Here is a 21661-nt window from a genome sequence, read left to right as displayed (position 1 = left end):
ATTGTTCATATGCAAAATCCAAAATTTTGCTCAAAACGCTTCGAAAAAATTCAGGCGTATTCCTTGGCTGATTACAAGAACTTTTTGTTTTTGATGATTTTTCCGAAAAGCGCATCGTTTATTATAAAAAAATTCATGAATGTTTTCACAAAAATTTTGCCATTAAGACGCCATTTTGAAAATATTAAAACGAAAAATCGATCTTTGAACCATGGATTCTCAAAGTTTAGACATTTATTCCACCGGTTAGTGAGATTCCAGGTTAATTTCAGACTCGAAAAGCTTTGGAAAATGGTTCACAAAAAAAAAATAGGTACGAAAAATCACGTTTTTTTTTTTGTTTAAACTGTATTTTGGGATAATAAATAAATTTTTTGAGGAATTTCATTGGCACCGTCGGAAAAAGGAGATCTTAAGCAATAAAAATATATGTGTCTCAATTTTTTCTAGTGTCGAATAGTCTTAGTTATTGGCCGTTGAAAAGAAGTGTACCGGTAGTGGCGTTTTGGACATTTAAGGGTTAAATTAAAGAAATTAACTTTCAGGAAAAAAAACTAATTTTCAACCAAAAAGACTAATTTTTGACAAACAGTTAAATTTTTAACGAAAAATTGTATTTTTCAAGACAATGCTTGAATTTGCAACAAAATAATAAAATTAACTTGAACGTCAGTTTCTCGAAAATTCCCTGACTCTTTCAGCAACCCTGTATAATGTATTTAGGAAAGCTGTGAAAGTTGAAACTCACCCCTGTTCTAAGGTTGATGAGGGAATGAGGAATTCCTGTTTCTGTCTGGAAGGCAGGTAACATCCGCTCACCGAGCTGCGCTGCCTTATCTCGGAACATCACATCTCCCGTAAGTGCATAGCAGGCCAAAAGACTTCCCAAAAAACGAATGTTTGTCTCGAAAAGCGATATTTCGGAATTCTGAAAAAATAAAAACAAACAAATGTTAAATAAATAACAATTAAAACTGCTATTTTTTTATTAAGGATTTAAAAACAGATCATTTGAATTAAGCTATTCTCTAAATTTGAATCAGTAAAACATAACTGATTGTCAGTACAATTCTACTAATGGCTGTAGCTAGAATACAGTCAGTGATAATTAGTAAAAATATTGACTTAATTAGTAATTATTTCTATACTACCGCGCACTATCCGAACTCATAATTATATATTTCTTAAACATTTATAATGTAGATTATCCAACACAAATACATTGAATGCAAGAAACATATTATTTCTTTATATAATTTGTGAAAATTGAAACTTTATTATTATTTTATTAATCATAAAATGGGAAAGCAACTGACACGAATGAAATTACAACTATTTTTGTTTGAAAATTATTTACTTTTTATTTATTTTATTTGTATTATTAGTAACCACTGATATTTCTAATAAAAAATATTTGCATTTTTTATTTTAAAAAGTTGAATTAAACCAAAGAATACGAATATTTAACAAAATAAATAGATCTTTAACCAATACAAATTAATTTTTGTACAAAAAAAAAACAAAAGTTGTCAACAAACGAGTTAAATTTTAAACCCAAAAAAAGAATTTCTTTACGAAAAAATTGAATTTTAACCCCAAAAAAAGAGTTTTCAACTAAATAAATTTCGTTTTAACTAAATACAATGCATTTTCAACAAAAATGAAATAGCCATATTTTCAGTTAGAATCAATAATTTAAAACGCAATAAAAAAAAATAGTATTTTCCAACAAAATAGTTAAATTACCAACCAAAGAAGTAATGTTTCAACAAAAATTATTAATCTTTTGCTAAAAAATAGAATATTCAAATATTTAAATTTTCAATAGAAGAATAAACTTTGAACTAAAAAGAAAAAGTACGAATGCTTAATTAGAAAAAAAGGAATCTTCTATCGAATAGTTCAATTATCAGCTTAAAAATTTAATTTTTAACAACAAAAAAACGAATTTTCGACATCATAAATTGTTCAAAATTTAACCGAAGATATAAATTTTTGACTAAAATTATGAATGTAAAACCAAAAAAGATTTTATTTTTTAATCAAAAACAGGTTAATTTTACAAAAACGAAGAATTTTCAACAAAATACTTTTAAACTTGATTAAATTAGAATAATTTTTCATAAAACAGTTGCATTTTTAACCAAAAAAGTTATTTTTCACCAAAAAATACGAAATTTTTACAAACACATACATTTTGAACCAAATGAATTTTGTAACAAAGAGATGAATTTCTGAAAAGATACTAGACTCTTTAACAAAATAGTTGAATTTTCTACTGAAAAAAATATAAATTTTCAACCAAGAAAGGAATAGCTGAATTTTCAGTTAAATAAATTAATTTTGAATGAAAAAAAAATTTCAACAAAATAGTTGATTTTTTAACCTAACGAATGAATTTTTTAAAAAAATAATGAATCCTCAACTTAAAAAAATGTATTTTTCACAAAGTAGTTCAACTTTCACAAAAAAATGAATTTTCTACCAAAAAAGATCAATTTGGAACCAATAAAGGTGAATTTTCCGCCACGTAATATGAATTTGCAATCCATAAGAACGAAAGTTTTTATCTAAAAAAACGAATGTTCAACAAAATTGTTGTATTTTTAACTAAATAGTTGAATTTTCTAGCTAAAAATAAGCATTTTTTAAAAGACATTTAAATTATCAGCCTGAAAAGTTTTATTTTTAACAAATAGATATTTTACAGAAAAAAATGAAATTTTTAACCAAACTGTTGCAATTACATCCCATTGACTGCAATTTCAATCAAAAGAGACAAATTTTCAACTATTTTGGATCGATGAATTTTTCAATAATTAATTTAATTTTCATATATAACAAAGAATTTCTTAAAAGACAGTTAAATTTTTAATGAAAAAGTTATTTTCCAACCAAAAAAGACGAGTTCTCTATAAAAAAATAAGATTTTCAGTCCAAAAACATTTTTTCTAATAAGGCCACTGTTAAATGAAACAGTTACATTTTCGACCCAAGAAGATAAATTTTTAACAAAATAGTTACATTTTTAACCATATATTAAATTTTCGACCAAATAATCGAATTTTTAACCAAAAATAATTAACTTTCGACCAAAAATAGTTGGATTTTCATATTGGGTTCTACTTATTTAATTCCCATTTAAGAGGAAAAACGAGAAAAATGAGAAAAAGAAAAGTTTCTTGAAAAGTGAGAAAAAAGGGGGATAGAAGAAAGAGTATAAAGGCTGCAATTGAATTTGAAAATAATCGATTTTAAACGTTCTCGACCTAAAAATGTCAAACTCGTAATGCTTGCGATTTTAAATAAATAAAGCTATTAAAGGAAATTTTTCTCGAGATAAAACTTAGATAAGAAATCATTCAATTATAATCTTCACAATTAAAATGGTACCATTTTTTCTAGTTTGGAATTTTAATTCTAAAAGCTTCATTGTTTAAACGGGAAAAAGTCGAACCGCGCTCTAAGCTTACATTCGGCCCATAACTTAAAAAATTAGCTTAACAAAGAGTTATAATTAGCAATAATGTACATGATTTTTTTTTTCAGACAGCTAAGCTTGTACATTTTGATACAGCTTTTAAAGTTCTTGCGAATACTATGTACTATTAAATTAAATTTGTTCCACTTTTTCCTTGCGTGGAATTTTATCTCTGCTTTTAATGCAGCGAGTTTAATTTAAATGAGGCAGTTTAATTTCTGAAGTACGTAATTAAAGCGATAAGTATTTTTTGAAAATGCTGTTAACAAAAGGTAATTAGCGAGAAATAAAATTTTGCATACAAAGTAAAATTCTTATTTTTAATTATAAGACATACTAGATGTCCATTAGTGATAATAAAATATTACGAATAGAGACGTTAGGGGAAACTTCCCTACAGTGGATAATCAACTATTAAGAACACAAATAAAAGAAAACTAATTAATTTTAATTTTAATTTATGAAAATGTATACTGTATTATCTATTGATTAAATTCATTATTTTACATATATTAGTATTTTTAATTAACGATTATCCACTGTGGGCTGCATTATCGACTGCAAAGAGGTTTCCCCTATATTTAATTTTCCTTATTACTTATATTAGAATTTTTCTGTGACGTTTAGAGATTTAGCAGAAAAGATACTATTTTTATCTCACTTTATGAACTGGTCTTTCAAAGATAAGAGACTCCCCGCGTTTTCCGGAATGTTCATAGTGACAAATATGGAGAAATAAAAGGCTGTAAAAATGTCCTGGACCTCTATTAAACTTCTGAGTTTGCAATAGAAGATGTCTCAAAACTTAATTTTTTTTCATGTTATAATTTTCGCAAATTTTTATTGTGTACCAATTTAAACTAGTTTGTTCTATATTTAAGTTCAAAATTCTAGTGACATCAGAAACTTGATTATTTATTCAACGTGATAAGAGCAACAAAAATATTATATCGTCCCAAGGTAAAGTTCACCATTTACGGCTTTCCATATTTTTAAAATTGAAAATTTGGTATTCGAGGGAAATTATAAAATGTAAAGTAGGGAAAAACTGCCTGCAGTGTATAATTGATTTAAAACAATAATATATGAAACATATAATTATTTCATTTTAATTAATAGTTACGACACTATAAGTTTTCATAAATTAAAATTAAAATGATTGATTTTTCTTTTATTTGTCCTCTCAATTATTTATTATCTGCTGAGGGTTGGATTATGCACTGTATGGAAGATTTCCCCTATCCCTAATATTATAAATAACTAATAAAAATAATACAAAAATTTGTCCCGAATTAGTAGAATTAAAAAATTTCCTTTTTTCTTTCTTTCATATTTTGAATTAATTTCCCTATTCCTTTCCATTAAAATAAATAGAAATAATTAAAAATCTCTTCAATATAAATTTAATAAATTAAACCTATGCATTGAAATTATTTTTAAAAAACGTTAAAATCCCTAGAAATCTTAAAAATCTTTGTACATTCAAGAAAAACCTTAACGTCTTGTGAAATTTCTTAAAATTATGTAGAATTCCTTAAAATATTTGAAATGGCTAGGAATTGCTTAAAATTTCATTTAATTTAATTTATTTTCCAAATTTCTCTAGAAATCCTTTAATACCAAGCCTTAAAATTTCAGAAATCCTACAAAATTCTTAAAAGTTTCTTAAAATTTTCGAAATCTCTTGAAATTTTTTGTTATCTGCTACAATAGATCAAATTCTTTTAAGTGCCATAAATCCTTTGAAATAATTTGTTGTCTTATAAAATCCTTTGGATCATGTTATCTTCTTCGAAATCACTTGAAATTCTTTGGAATCTTTTCAAATAATTTAAAAACTTTTAAATCCTTTCAATTTTTTTTAACTTCCTTTATTTCCTTTGAAATTGATGAAGTACGAAGAAATCCCTCGAAATCCAATTTATTGTATTCCCTAAAGTTCTTTAGAGATTCGATGAAATTCCTTAAAATCTACTGAAATCTTTGGAAATTATACAAATCCATTCAAATAAATAGAAATCATTTAAAATCTCTTTAATGTGTATTAAAATTAACTTATTAAATATAAAAAAAAAACGTAAAAAACGTTCTAATCTCAAAAAAAATCTTTTAAATCCATGGAAATTCAATAAAATTGCGAAATTCCTTAAAATACCGCAAAAACCTTTGAAATGTCATTTTATTCTTTGAAATTCTTCGAAATTCTTTGGAATACGAATAAATAGTTCCAAATTAAATTTTTGTGTAAATCCCGTAAATCTTTTAAAATATATGAAGGTCTTATGGAATGCCTTAAATTTGGTAAAATTCTTTAAAACCACTTTAAACATTGAGAAATCCCTTTAAATCCTTTAAATTTAGTAAAATTCCTTAAAATTTTTTGAAATTCTACAAAACTTTTGACATTCCCTTAAAAGTTTGAAATCTTGAAATTCTTTGGAATCAATTGAAATGGCTTAAAATGTTTGAAATCTTTTGGAAATCCAGTAAATCCTTTAAAATAATTGAAAGTCCCACGAAATCCATTAAGTTCTATAAAGCTTTTTTAAACTCCTTGAAATCTTTGGATATTCCACAAAAGTATTAAAAAAATTTTAATCTCTTGAAATGAATTGGAATCTGTTATATTAGCGTACATTTAAAAAAAAAATCTTTTGAATTCGCGTAAATCCTTTGAAATAATACAAGGTCTTATGAAATCCTTTCAATCCTTAGAAATTCTTTTAAATACCTTTAAATCTTTGGAAATTCTACAAAAACTATTTGACATTCTTTAAAATGTTTGCAATCTCTTGAAATTCTTTGTAATCTGTTAAAATGGCTTAAAATATTTTCAATCTTTAGAAATCCCATAAATCCTGTGAAATAGTTGAAGGCCCTATGGAATCCCTTAAGTCCAGTAAAAATGTGTTGAAATCCCTTCAAATTTTGGAAATCTCTTAAAATTCATTAGAATCTATTATAATAGCTTAATAATTTTCAAATTTCATCAATCCTGTGAAATAATTGGAGGTCTTGTGAAATCCTTTGAGCCTGGTAAAATGTGTTTAAAGCCCTTGAAATATTTGCAAATCCTACAAAAGTATTTAAAATTCCTTCAAATGTTTAAAATATTTTTAAATTTTTTGAAAAACCTTGAAATCTATGAAAATCCTACAAAATTGTTTGACTTTCCTTAAAATGTTTGAAATATTCTGAAATTTTTTGGAATCTGTTAAAATGGCTTGCAATCTTTTTAATTTGTTGAAATCCAGCAAATCCTTTAAAATAACTGAAGATCCTATGAAATCCCTTATGTGTGTAAAAGCATTTAAAATCCCTTCAAATTTTCAAAATCTCTTGAAATTCTTTGACATGACTTAAAATCTTTTGAAATCTTTTGAAATCCAGTAGATCCTTTAAGGGTAAAAAATTGAATCTTTTAAAATCTCGTAAATCCTTTAAAACGGATCTCTAATAAAATCCTTTATATTTTTTTGATTCATCAATAGACCTTGGAATCTATAGAAATTCTACAAAAATTCTTTGACTTTTCATGAAATTTTTCAAAGTTCTTCCTGTTTGCAAACTTAAAAAAAAAAATTTTAAGCTAAACCAATTTCAAAAAAAACCTCAATGTAATCTTGGGCCTGAGTTTCCATGAGAAATGTTGCTTAAATATTAGAAAAGGGCACCTAGCTGAGATTAGATTTTTTATTCCAAGAAGTGTCTGACCTACTCAATCCTGTGAGGCTTTCACTTTATAAAATCACCTACCGCCTGCAGCATAATTTTATTGTAAGTGCTAAAATTTGGCTTCAAATTTTGGTCAGAGAAGTGAAAGACTGCAGAAACCCCCCAAAAAATTAGAATTGCCGGTGGTTATCGACAAATGAGATTACTTTGGGTCTCTAAGCGATAAACCTTCACATCTGGCAGTAGTTAAACTCAGTGAAAATACGACTAAGCGAGAATCAGGAACGGTCACCCATCCAAGCGCCAACCGCGCCCGTCAGCACTTAACATTCGAGATCTGTACAAGTCGAAAATCACCAAGCTTCATAAGGGTACGTATTTTTCCTTCATCTAAGTCCAATCTACAGAGCGGTACAATGTGGTTTCGTAAACGTGCTGACCGCCGCAATGGCACTGCACTTTGCGCAAAAGTGTACGCTCGAAGTAATTACAACCGCGGTTTCTACTTCTTTCTCTTTCCTTTTCTCGTTTTCCCTTCCACATTTTATCCTTGTCTTTCCGTTATTTCCACTTCTGCATTCCACGGATGTTTATCTCTGACTCTTTAAGCACGTTTTCTTGGTTTTTTTTTCAGCTTAAGAATGTGAGAATCACGCCTTTATGTCTTACCTGTGACCTTTTAATTACATTCGTTTGCGAAAATTTAGGGAGGTTAAAGCAAAATAATTTCCTGATGGTAAAAAGGATACTAAAGTTCAAGAAAAACTGAAGCAAGGTGGCAGAATTCTAATTAACCTAATTTTGTAACATTTTTAATATAGAATATTTTATAAATCAAATGAAACAAACTTTAATTTTAATCAAGTAATTTTTTATTTATTATTCTCAGTACTGCTACAGTCTAATTTACTTGAAAAAAGTGACCTATTTGAATCGAAAAAGTGACAAAAAGTTACTAATTACTAATCGAAAAGTGACTAAACGTGCCTCATGTTCTTTTCACTTAAAAAGAATATGATGTAATTTATACAAATTTGAATAATACAAACGGATTCAGGATAAATTCATAAAACATCAAACCAATTAAAGTTAAATTCGAAAGATTTAAAATGAATTGAACAAACAATCATTCAATTCATTCAAACAAATCAATTCTTTCAGTAAAATTGAACTGCATTTAAACAAATTTAAGGGATATGAGAAGAATTTGATAGAATTGATCTAAATTCAAGTGAATTGTAAACAGTTTAAAAATAAAAACACTTTAATTCTTAAGTTTATAAGTTGAAATATATTGCATTTTCAACAAAATAGTTAAATTTTCAACAAGAACAAATATTTTCTAACAAAATATATGAATTTTCGAACCCAAAAAGACGAATTTTCAAGAACGAAAAAATTAATTTTAAAGAGTTGCATCAAGAACCGAATAACTGAATTTTAAACAAAAAAATCATTTTGAACCAAGAAAGATATTTAAACACCAACATCAACCAAAAAACAGTTGAATTTGTAAGCCAAAAAGACAACATTTTTAGAAAACAGTCAATTATCTACCCGAAAAGTTAAATCTTCGAATAAAATTTCTCAACCCACAATTGAATTTTCTATCATACATGATGAATTTTAAACTAAATTGTTGAATTTTCAACTAAAAAAGATTCTCTTTAAGAAAAAATAAAATTTTCAAAATGCTCAGTTTAAAAAACAAATTTTGTAACGAATTTTTAACCTGTTGAATTAAACCAAAAGGACGATTTTTTAACCAAATAGTTTAATTTTCTACTAAACTGTTGAAGTTTCAAGCAAAGCAGACGAATCTTTTACGAAATATATCAATTTTCAATTTCTATGATGCATCAATTGTAGCAATTTTATAAAAAGTAGTTAAACTATAAACCAAGTGGTTGATTTTTCAAACAAAAAATACTAATTTTCAACAGAATGGTTGAATCCTCAGCCAAAACATAATTTTCAATAACACAGGTGAATTTCATCCAAAAAAGATGACTTTATCAAAATAATTGATTTTTCAACATACAAGGTGCAACCAAATGGTTGAAATAATGATAAAAAAGAAGATTAGAATTCAACCAAAAATAGTTGGTTTTTCAATTCTACTTTTGTACCATAAATAATGAATTTTCTACCAAAAAACAAATTGTTTACAAAATAGTTAAATTTTTAAAGATAAAGATGAATTTTCAATCAAGAAAGATGAATTTCAAACCAAATAGCTGAGTTGTAAGGTATAAAAAAAATTTTCAAACAAGAAAAACCGTAGTCAACATTTTCAGTTAAAAACATTATTAAAAAAAAACTTTTAACTTGTTGAGGTGACCAACAAAAACCAATTTTTTTAACCAAATAGTTTAATTTTTAACAAACAAGCTCATTTTCAATCAGATAATTTAATTTTCAACCAAATTATTGAATTATTAAGCCAAAAAGATGATTTTTTACAAAATAGATCAAGTTTCAACTACATTGGTACGTCAATTGTTGCAATGTTTAAAAAAGGAGTTTAACTGTAAACCAAGTAGTTGTTTACAAAAAAAAAAACAATGCGAATTTTCAACAGAATAGCTTAATCCTAAACCAAAACAGATTGACTTTCAACCGAAAATTTGAAATTTCAAGCAAAAGATAAATTTTTGTACCACACAGATGAATTTTCAAAATAAAAAGTTCATTTTCAAGCTATAAATATGAATTTTTTACCGTAAATAATGAAGTTTGTATTAAAAAATGAATTTACAACTCAAGACATGGACTTTCAGTGAAATTGTTGAATTTTTAACTCGAAAAGATCAAGTTTGAACTGCAAATATCATGTTAAAAAATTAAATAGTTAGATTATCAGCTAAAAAAGTTAGTTCTTAATAACAAAAAGAATCGAATTTTCAATAAAAATGTTAAACCTAAAAGATAATTTCTTAAACAAGAAAATTAATTTTTTTTAAATAAATAATAACATTTGCAACGAAAGAGATGAATTTTCGATCTTTAAAAAAATGAATGTTCAACAAAGTTCAACTTGCAACCAAGTAGTTGATTTTTTACCAAAAAATAATTTTACCCAAACTAAATATTATCTAATTTCGTAACGTTACTTCAAGAGACTCCCCCCTCCAATTTATAAAATTATAATCCCAAATATAATTTTATAACATCAATTTGAGCCTCTGAGAACATTTTAGAAACTTAGCACATGCGTGATCCTCTTGAACTTTCGAGTGATCTCGAAGTCGGTAAAGTAGGAATTTGCGCCTCCTTTCGAATTTCCATTTGTCATAAGTCATAAGTTTTGTTTTTTGAACTTCCATTTATTGAAATAAATTGTCCCAATAAATTTTTTAATATTATTTTTGTTGATATAATGATGTTTCAAAATGACGTTCCATAATTATTTTCCATAATGATGTTCCTTAACGATTTTGTTCAGCGGGTTGATCTCGAAGGAAGATTGACCCCTTTATCGTTCATAATTCTCATAATCATTAGTACCAGACACACCAGAAGAACGACTGACGTAAAGTCGTAAAGGACTTTTTTTACAGTTGCTCATTTTCTTAATCGTGAATACCTTGAGGTTTTGCTTTCCAAGTCATATCCTTTACTTTGAACTTCTGTCCCAGAGTTCCTTCTTTATTTCCTTCGGAACAAGATTTCAAGTTTGCTTTTTATTCTCCTCATTCATTGTAGACTTTTTTAGTAACTTTGAAAATGTGTCTGAGGTCATTTGATGTGAATCGCAAATCTTACGAAAAACCTTGTGAAATGTCTGATTCCCAGCAATATTTGTTAAGGAAAATAATGAGATTCGTGATAATCATCTTGAATATAATGCTCAAAGTATGCATGGTTTCGAGTTTAATTAAAAAAATGTATAAAGGAATTTAGCAGAGGAAGGATGTTTTTAATTTGGATAAACTAATTATAACCATTATACATAATAAACTATTATAATTTTGAATCGAATTTAGCACTGGGGGTCCGTTCCTTCAATTAAACCTTATTAGAGGCGACTCTTGCCATAAAGTCGAGGCCGCACTTGCACTCATTGAGACACTAATTACCGTGTAAATGGAGTGCAGGTGTAAATAGCTGTACAGGCCTTTGGAGTTAAATAAAATAAGGAGCGGAACTCATAAATCGACTGTGACAGAAAAATGGCAATTAAATTTTTGTTGCATCCAGGTATTTTTTAATCAACCTTACTTTTGAAAGTGCCGATTCCCGATCAAGGGAGAAAATTAAAAAAATGTGAGGAAAAAAATTAATGTTTTTAAAATGACCTTAAGTGTCTTCGTAACTCTGTATCAAACGTCAGGGAAAAATGAGGGATTTTGAAATTAAAATCTCTAATAGAATTCAATAATTTGAAAGGGATTTAAGAGGACTCTAAAGATTTCGAAGTATTTCAACGAATTTGAAATATTTTAGGGTATTTTAAATCATTCCAAGGAATTTTTAATATGTTGTCATACCATGAGGAGGTTTCAAAGGATTTTAAAGACTTTATGGTACACTTAAAATGCCAAGCAATTTTTAATAGATTTCAATAATTTGAAGTGATCCCAAAAGATTTCAAATATTACAGGGGTTTTTGATTTTTTAATTAATTTTAATCATTTGAAGGGATTTTGAAATATTTTAAAGATTTTAGAGTATTTTTTTTAATTCAAAGAATTTTCTAAGAGCTCTAAAAAATTTCAAGAGAAACCTCTAAAAGATATCTAAAGTATTTTAAAATGTCCTACAAGATTTCAAATCCTTTTAAATCTCATTTGGTGAATGCAATAAATTGAAAATTCGCTAAGATATTTAAAACCCCATCAAACAATTCCTTGCTTGAAAATTTTTTAAATCCCTTTGTTTAGGCTCTTGAAAATTACTTTGAATTTTTTTTAAATAACCTATAATCTTGTCAAACAAAATTTCGAACCTCTTCACATTATTGAAATCATTCGAAAATTGATAGAAATCTTTTAAAATATCCTAAAACTGTATAGATCCTATAGAATCGTTCGATATCTTCTGAAATTCTATTAAATTCTTCAAAACACAATGATAATTTCTGTACATCGCTTAAATCTTTAAAATCCACACTTTTTAAAGCTCTTAACAATTGCTTGCATTATTTAAAAATAAATCTATTAAAACTATCCACAAATATTTTTAATCTTGAAAATTCTTTTATAATCTTATAACCTTTTTATAAACTTCTTTAAATTCTTAGAGTTTTTAAAAATAATATAAAACCTTTTAATTTTTTGGAATCCCTTTAAATTCTTGAAATCAATTAAATATTCCATGGAATGTTTTAAATACCTTAGAATCCTTAAAATTTTGAAAATATCTTAAAATATTTGAAAATCATTGAAATTCTATGTCTCTCAATTTTTGTGAATAATTCCTTTGAAACCCATTAAAATATTATAAAATGTAGCATTACATGAAATCTTATATTTCCTGGAATCCAGGAAAATTCATTGAAATACCTTAACACATTTTTAAATCCCTTGAAAAATGGTAAAATGTTATAAAAAATACCCTAAAATCCTTTTAAATTCAATAAAATCACTGAAATCTATTAAAAAGAAAAATTCTTTAAAATCTTTTAAAATATCAAACAAAACATTCAAATCCTTTGGAATTGTTTGAAATCCATTAAACTTTTAACATTTTTTAAAAATTCCTTGGAATTAAACAAAACACCCTAAAATCTTCAAAGTGTCTTAAAATCCCTTTAAAAAACTTTTCACAATTCCTTGAAGTTCTTTAAATAGCCCTTAATAATTAAAAAATCTTTAAACAAATTTTTAATCATATCTGAAAACTTTTTGGAGCTTTTGAAAAATTCTTGGCATTTTTAAAAACACTCTAAAACCTTTTAAATTCTTTAGAAGTACTTCAAACGATCAAAATCTTTTTAAAATATCTTACAGTATTTTAAATCGTGTAAAATCTTTTTAAATCCCTTGACATTTTTCAGATCACTTAAAAATGTCTTGGAATTTAAAAAAAAAACCTTATAATTTTTCAACACTTTTTAAACTCCCTGCTAAATATTAAAATCGATCAAAAATCCCTTGGAATGTTTTAAAACAACTTAGCATCTTTGAAACGTTTGGAAATCCCTTGAAATATTTGAAAATCGTTTTTTATTTTTTTAATAAAATTTTATAAAATCTAGTAAACTAAATGAAATCTGATGATATTTCCTGAAATCCTTAAAGATTTATGAAAATAACTTAAAAGCATTTTAAACTCTTTGCAAATTGATTGGATGTATTAAAAATACCCTAAATCCTTTAAAATACTTTCGAATAATTAAAATCTATTGAAGGTTCTTCGAAATGCTTTAAAATACCCAAAAATATTTCATATCCTTTAGAATCTTTTGAAATCCTTTGAAATCCATTGAAATGTTAAAAATCTTTTCGTAATTTAAAAAAATACCCCAAAGTATTTCCTACCCCTTAAGATCTTTTGAAATTCCTTAAAAATTTTCTTAATTCTCGAAAAATTCTCAGAATTTTCAAAGACACTCTAAAATCCTTTAAAATGTCATCAAATTATTTAAACCTTTTGAAAATTCCTAACAATCTTTTAAAATACTCTAAAATATTTCAAAGTAATTCTAGATCGGTTAATTGATTGAGAGAAAGTGATTACAGATATATTTTTATTTAAAAAAGTGACTATAGTGATTTTGTCTAAAAAAAGTAATTAAACATTTATTTGAGAAAAAAGGGATTAAAAAAGTATGCTCATCTACTGAAATAATGAAAATGAAGGCAAATTAATAGTCAGTAAAATAAATTTCACTAAAATGACAATTAAAAAAAGTATAATGTGTAGAATATTCATGCATTTTCCGAATGAGCCTCTTGAAAAGATTGAATAGAAATTCTTTCTGGAATTCAGCAACCACTCATAAACGAAAAAAATATTCTGGCGGAGAATGCTATTATCCAAGAATGTTTTTACATATAGACAGGAGTGGAGAAGTGACTGAATCGATGAAAGGTGAAGATCGTTAGTGAGCATGTCAATTTGTCTGCTCATGGAGTTCAGACGACGGAAGTCGTTTGCGTAATGCGTTTTCACCGTTTCACCACCATAAAGTAGGTACTAGGTAGGTAATGCGAAGATGAGCTAGCGTGCAAGTAGCAATCTTCAGTGAGTTGTTTCGACTCCCAAGACAACCCTTTCAACACAAATCTGTCTGGTAATCTGAAATGGCACAAGCTCAAACCTCTGGGAATTTCCCATAGAGTTCCTATCGTATCCATCGTAAACGCCAATTAGCGGAACAATACTCTGTCATTATTACCATGTGAGCACGATATTAACACCGTGCTGCCCGTAACCACTCCATTACACTGATTACCTGGACAGATACGCCTAACCAAGTGCAATGTAACCTTGATTAACAAAGGATTCCGGCTTCTAACCAGTTTTAAAATTTCTAGGATTTTATAAAAACATAGCTACTATAGATACAGTACCGTTCAATGTGTTACGCAGAAAAAAACTCTAGGCGGCGGCGGGTACCAGATACCATAGAACCAATATTGTCCGCGTGGGCTGGACATCTATCGGTTAGAAAATGGAACTACGGTGGTTCAATTCTTCTGGGACTAGCTTGATTCCGCTAGCGAACGCACGACGTACCAGCGTACTTACAAAATTGGTTCTGCGGATGTGGGACCAGAGTAATCCCACAGGGAGAACGCGTGCCGTTCGATGCTGGCATGCCAGCAGTTCAGTAACACAGCCGGCGATGCGTTAGAGCATCGTGTCACGCAGCTTCCGAACTGCTGGGATACCAGCATCGAACGGCACGCGTTCCCCGCGTGGGATTACTCTTATCCCACATCCGCAGAATCAATTTTGTCAGGGCACTGGTACGTCGTGCGTTCACTAGACGAATCGACCTGGTCCCAGAATAATGGGACCATCGTAGCTCTCTTCCTATGCAAGAGGAAGAGATCCCTCGGTTCTGCTTTTGGACGAATCTAACAAAAAAACGAAAAAGTAATATGAACTTGGGTCCTGAAGGATCATAGTTTTTCGTTTTATCGTTAGGTTCGCCCAAAAGCTGAACCGAGCTTAACTAAGTATCTCTACTAGGGTGGTCCAAAAATGCATTGCAAAATTTTTTTCACTCTGGAGGGAAAGACACCCCCCCCCCCCCAGTTTCCATTTCCAGAGAAAGAAAATCCGTAATTTTGCACTTTTCGAAATTCGAATATTAATACGTGACAATGGGCTCTTTAAAATCCCATTTAATTAACATGATAAGATTTTGAAATTTCGAAAAATTGAACTCATGTTCCAGGGTTTCATCGAAACGTGACAAGTTTTTCAAGGATTTAAGAGGAGTGTCTGCGAACTAAAAACATACTGATAACTTTCATTTCAAACCCGCATCCACCCTCTCTGCAGCGCCCTCAATATGAACCAAAAGTAAAAAAACTACATTTTTACGTATTATTGTTACTTTTTAGCAATTTCCGTTATCTTATTCATATCAAATACTTACTGATAGACAATTTGAATATTTACCATGACTTTCTAAACAATTTTCAATGGTTTAAATGAATATAATTTATTTAAACAATTATTTATTCTCTAAAATGTAAAAAATAATCGTATTTTCCGAATGAAATGCAATATTTTGTCATTGCTTGGAGTATTAAATGTTTCTAAAAACATTATGTGATTATTCGAACAATTAATAATTGTTTACTTTCAAAATTTCTAAAAATTGAGCCAGAGATGTCCACTTTTTTCAAATTGGTATCTTATGCTGCTTTTTGATGAATAATTACATAATTTTGATACATTTCTTCTAATTTTTAATCAATTCAGAAACATAATTGTATGTGTTCTATTTTTTTTTGTTATCGAAAAAAAACTGCTCAAGCAAATTATATTTTCTTAAACAAATATAAATTTATTAAACATTAAAAGAAACGTATCAAAATTATGTAATTATTTAACAAAACGTAGCATATAGCATACTAATTTAAAAAGAAAATTTATATCTGGCTTAAGTTTTAGCAATTTTCAAAATAAATTATCATTATATACGAAAATTGTCTTTTCCAACTACAGAATGAAAAAATTAAATAAAAATTAAATTAAATAAAAATAAAAAAAATTAAATTAAATTAAATGAAACAATTCTCTGTTCCAAGTGAAAAATATAATTCTTTTGAAACATTCCCAGTTTCAACCCAGAATTTTAGTTCTTTTCAAAAATTCCCCGTTTCAACTCAGAATTAGAATTCTTTTGAAAAATTCCCTGTTCGACATCGGATCTTGTTTAAATACCAGGTTTCAACTAGTAATTAGAATTATTTAAAAGAATTCCCTTTTCGAATCCAGAATAAAATTTTTTCGAAAATTCCCCGCATCAATTCAAAATCCAATCAAAAATTTTCATTCTTTTTGACAATTTTCCGTTTGAATTCAGCATTAGAATGCTTTAGAAAAATGAGTTAGAATTCTTTTGATAAATTTTCCATTTCAATTCAGAACTTTTTAAAATTTGGAAACAGTAATTTAAAAAAAATTATATTAAGTATATAATAGTTTCGCGCGTTTATAAAAAGTAATATTTTTAAAGTCGTTCTAAATATAAAAATGTATGGACATGTTTCTTCTTATATGCTAAAAACTTAATATGTTTTTTACGCTGTGAAGTTAACTTTATAATAGGACAAGTATATTATTAATGGCAAAAAGTTGTTAAATGAAGAAAATGGTTATTTAACTTAATATCATAAGTATTAAAGTAAATTTAAGCACGGTTGAAAACATTTTCTTGATTTTAATTTAAATTCCCTGCTTTTTTCCTGATTTTCAATCAACAGCAACATTCCCTGACACTTCCGTTTTTCATGTCAGTTTACACCCTACAACGTATCACTAAAGTTGATATCTCTACACATATTTTTGATGTTCATTTTTTTTGTCTACTGGTCCAGAATTAATATTTATAAATATTGATTTTTAAAATTATTTTTAAAAAAATGCTCTCTAGCTCCGCTGGGATTCGAGCTCAGCTCTTCAGATATCCGGTCTAATGCTCTAACTCGAACCCACTGAGCTACGGCGAGACGAGAATAGATTCTTCACAACCCCTACAAGTTTGAATCCCAATGTTATTCATTATACTTGTAAGAATTAAGTTTTCTAAACAGATGTAAAATTGAATTCTTAAAAGCCTACTTAATTTCTGAATGAGTACCACTGATGGTGCGTATCAGCGGCATCAGGGATACGCCTGCAACGGGATATACGTATCACAGACATAAATAGAGGTTGCAATCTGCTGAATCTTCTGCCGACACGCATCCGAAGGGAAAATTGCAAAATATGACCAACTCCACCTGTTGTAATGGCAGCAATTTATCCTAATATCGCGAGTATTTAAGATACGGTAGGAGGGTATTCTCGACAAAAAGGTTACTCAGGGGAACATGAAATTAAAAGAGATAAAAGAAAGAAAAATAAAACGACAGAGAAAGTCCTCAGAGTTTATGATCCTGGCGAAATCATCTCGTCTGTCTGAAAACAACGGAAGCGGAACCACCGGAAGCCGAGTCGCAAGAAGCTTCGACGAGAACAGCGCCCATTAATTATTTCCGTCTGGCTTCCTAAACACCTCGAGTTTGTGGATACCATTAAAGGGACGTCGCGCCGGGAACGAATTTCAAGGGTCTACAGTCCTTAGATTGCGTAGAAACCTAATCTTTTAGCGATGTACCTCATTTGATCTATGTGAAGCTGAGGTATTTCTAATTTTCATGCATTCCAAACTTTGGAAACCAGCCCTAAATTCGATATTTTCTAAATCAGCGTTTCCCAAACTACTGCCCGCGGCAGAGCCGCTTTCTTGTAGCAGGGAGTCGCTGCCAGCGGCAGGGAGATGTCACCCTACCTGAAAAACCCGGATACAAGTAGAACAAATGAGCCTTTAGTTGCACTGAAAAAAACGGCTCAGCTGTCCCAGAAATTTTTCGATCTAGAAATTATCTAGGTAATTTATCTAAATACTTTCTAGATGGAAAAATGTAGCTAAAACAGCTAGATATTTTAGGTAATTTTAGGTAACACAGCTATATATATTCTTAGAAAGTTCACAAAAACTGTAATTATGAAAATACGACTCAATTAAATTTTAATAAGCTAAATCAATTTGGGAGCATTCACATATTAAATAATGATATAAGATAACTTCATGGTCGAAAATTCATCCTTTTTGGGTAAAAATGCAATTTCTTGGTTGAAAATTAATTATTATTATAAATATAATTGTAATTATAAATATTGTAATAATTATAATAATAATAATTATATTCGGTTACGTTAAAAATTCATTTTTTTTTTAATTAGAAATGATCTACTTGGTTTAAAATTGAACTACTATGTAAGAAATTCATTTTTTTGTGATTGAATATTCATCATGTTAGTTGGAAATTCCACTATTTAGTCATGAGTGAATGCTTGTGTAGGAAAATTCAGCTTTTTTTTGTAGAAAATGCGTCTATTTAGTTTAATTTAAATTCAACTGATTTTCAACATTTTCAAACAAATAATTGAATTTTCTAGAAAACAGTTCAACTTACAACATTAAAAATGGAATTTTTAATTAAAAAGGACTAATTTTCTATCCTAATAGGCGAATGTTTAACAAGAAAAATGAACTTCCTGGTGAAAAAGTGAAACTTATAACAAAAAGAGGAAATCTCAACCCAACAAATAATAGTTGATATTTCAATTTAAAAAATAAATAAATTTAAATAAAAGTTCAATTTTTAACGTAAGTGTTGATTTTTCAATCAAATAATTTAATTTTTAATAAAATAGTTGAATTTCTAATCAAATAGTCAAACTTTAACCTATAAAGATGAATGATCAAACAAAGAGGTCAATTTTGAACAGAATACATGAATTTCAAACAGTTAAATTCTTAACTAAAGAAGATAAATTTCAACAACAAAAAAAAAGAATTTTTAACAAAATAGTTCAATTTTAATCTAAAGAGATGAACTTGCAATAAAAATTATAAATTTTCAAGTAAAAAAAACTAAAGCATTAACAAAGAAGTTCGTTTCCATTTAAAAAATAAATTTTAAATAAAATACGAATTTTTAATAAAATATTTAAATTTCGAACATAAGATATGAGCCTTGAAATAAGATAACACATCTTTGAAAAAGTCGTTCAAATTTTACTCAAGTAGTTGTATTTTCAATTAGACAAAATCCATTTTCAACCCAAAATGAAATAGTAAAATTTTCAGTTAAGATTTCCGTTAAAATAATTAATTTTCACCAAAAACAAACGAATTTTCTCAAAGAGATGAATTTTTAACTAAAATTATAAATCTTCATATAAAATCTTACAACAACCTTCACAAACTAATTGAATTTTAAAAAAAAATCTGAATACATAATGTACCATTAGATATTTCAACAAAAAAACATTTGCGTTTTACATAAACAACCGTAAATTCAACCAAAAAATACCAATTTTTAAGCCAAATATTTGAATTATCAACCAAAGAAGATTCATTTATAATCAAATCGTTTCAATTTTAACCAAAAAAGATAAATTTTCAAACATAGAAAAAATAGTTTAATTTTCAAGCCATAAAGAGGAATTTTTAAGAAAACATTTGAATTCACAAACAAATAATACATTTTGTAACTAAAAATATAATCGACACCCGATAGTAACTGTTAAAAAAACAGGCAAATAAATTGTTAACAAGAATATTATATCAGAATAGCCGCAATCTGGATTTTCAAAATTATTAACTTTTTCCTCGCCAATTTTTTTATTTTTCCCTACCATTAACTTGAAAAGACCAGAATTTTCAGCTTTTAAATATTTTAAAAATAGAATCTTTTATGAACGTAATAAGGTAATTTAAAATTGAAATCAAAAGATTTCGAATTTATTTTCCTTGAACGTTATTTAAATTACCTCTTATACAAATTTCCTGATTTTTTAAAAAATACTTCAGTTTTTCATTACGTCTAGGATTTCCTTCACCTACAACAATCCTGCAGATTTTCCTTATTTCTTTTCAAATTAAAATTATAAATTTTCAAATTTATTATCCTTGAGAGTTATTTAAATTGCTTCGTATAGAAATACCCAGTCTTTCGCAAAATTTTGTTCAAACCCTGAAGTTTCTCTGATTTCCAAGTATACCATTGACCACCCTGCAGACTCTCCTTACATCTTTTCAATTCGTCGACTCTGTTCGCGCAGTTGCTCAAATCGGAATCTCGTGCAAGCGGTTATTTATCGGGAGCGACTTCCTGCGGCAGGCCATAAACCGCGGGCGCTTTACGAGTTTATTTTCTCCCGACATCCGGGTGGGTGAAGTTGAAGCGTAAAAGAGTTAACGCGAGTGAAGTTTGCCATACATTAACTGGTCGATCTCCAGTTTAGGAGGTCGTTAATTTCTGCCAAGTTCCGACACCTGGCAGACTAGACGTCTACGCTACACTTGCGCCCTGCCACTCTTTCTTAAGGAAGGAGGGGAATGTCGAACTAATAAATCGTTTATCGTGGATTTCCTATAATCGATGGGAATATGTGCTCATCATGAGCTCCCTTTTTAGAAAAGTAACTTAACAGCCCCTGGAAGGTGTCACGATCAGATTTTTTTATTTTGAGGCTGGGAGACCGCAGAATTTAATTTTTAAAATTTCCTGAATTTTTCCTGATGATTCTCTAATTTTTTATTTTCCCTAGCTATGAATAATAAGAGAGAGAAATTATAGCCATGTCACATTTTTAATAAAGAATCATTGTAAATGGAATATAACAATTAAAAATTTGAAATAAATTTTTTATTTATCAATCACAGTGCTGCCACTGCCTAATTTATTTGAAAAAATTTTAAAGTCATCTATTTATATTGAGAAGTGACTAACGTGCATTAATTGTGTGACTAACATTCATTTAACTTTATGGGAAATTAAAAAAAAATTATAAGAATTTCAGTTGAATTTTGAAAAATTCAGGATAAATTCATAAGACTTCAAAAGAATTCAAATAAATTGGGAAAAATTTTTTAATCGAAAACATTCCATTCGTTTCAGTAAAATTAGAGGAATTTGAGCACAATTAGTAGAATTCGACGAAATTTATAAAAATTGAAGATGAAAAAAAAAATAAAGTGAATTTTAAACAATTTAAGAACATGCAAAAATTTATCGAATTCAGTAAGCTTAGAGTCCCTTGAATCGACTAGAATTGAGTCAATTTAGAAGAATTTAAGATGAATTCTAAATTAATTTAAATTAATTTCACAAATATTTTTAAAACTCTTCAAATCTGTTGGGATATTCTTAAATATATATCTTTTAACCCTTAAACGGCCAAAACGCCACTACCGGGACACTGCTTTTCAACGGCCAATAACTAAGACTATTCGACACTAGAAAAAATTGAGACACATATATT

General features: G+C 28.0%; 1 protein-coding gene across 5 annotated transcripts in view; it reads right to left on the bottom strand.

Annotated features, from left to right (window-relative positions):
* The window catches only part of LOC117181692 (mannosyl-oligosaccharide 1,2-alpha-mannosidase IA-like), a 242201-nt gene that overhangs the window by 43654 nt on the left and 176886 nt on the right, over window positions 1-21661 (bottom strand). For all 5 annotated transcript variants that reach the window (XM_033374620.1, XM_033374619.1, XM_033374622.1 and 2 more), the window contains exon 6: window positions 749-928. In XM_033374620.1, coding sequence (XP_033230511.1) covers window positions 749-928 — 180 coding nt within the window. The remainder of the gene's footprint in view (window positions 1-748; window positions 929-21661) is intronic.

Source organism: Belonocnema kinseyi, chromosome 10 (genome assembly GCF_010883055.1).
Source record: "Belonocnema kinseyi isolate 2016_QV_RU_SX_M_011 chromosome 10, B_treatae_v1, whole genome shotgun sequence".
NCBI classification, from domain to species: domain Eukaryota; kingdom Metazoa; phylum Arthropoda; class Insecta; order Hymenoptera; family Cynipidae; genus Belonocnema; species Belonocnema kinseyi.
Note: the sequence above shows the minus strand (reverse complement) of the source record. Positions and strands in the feature narration are given on the sequence as shown.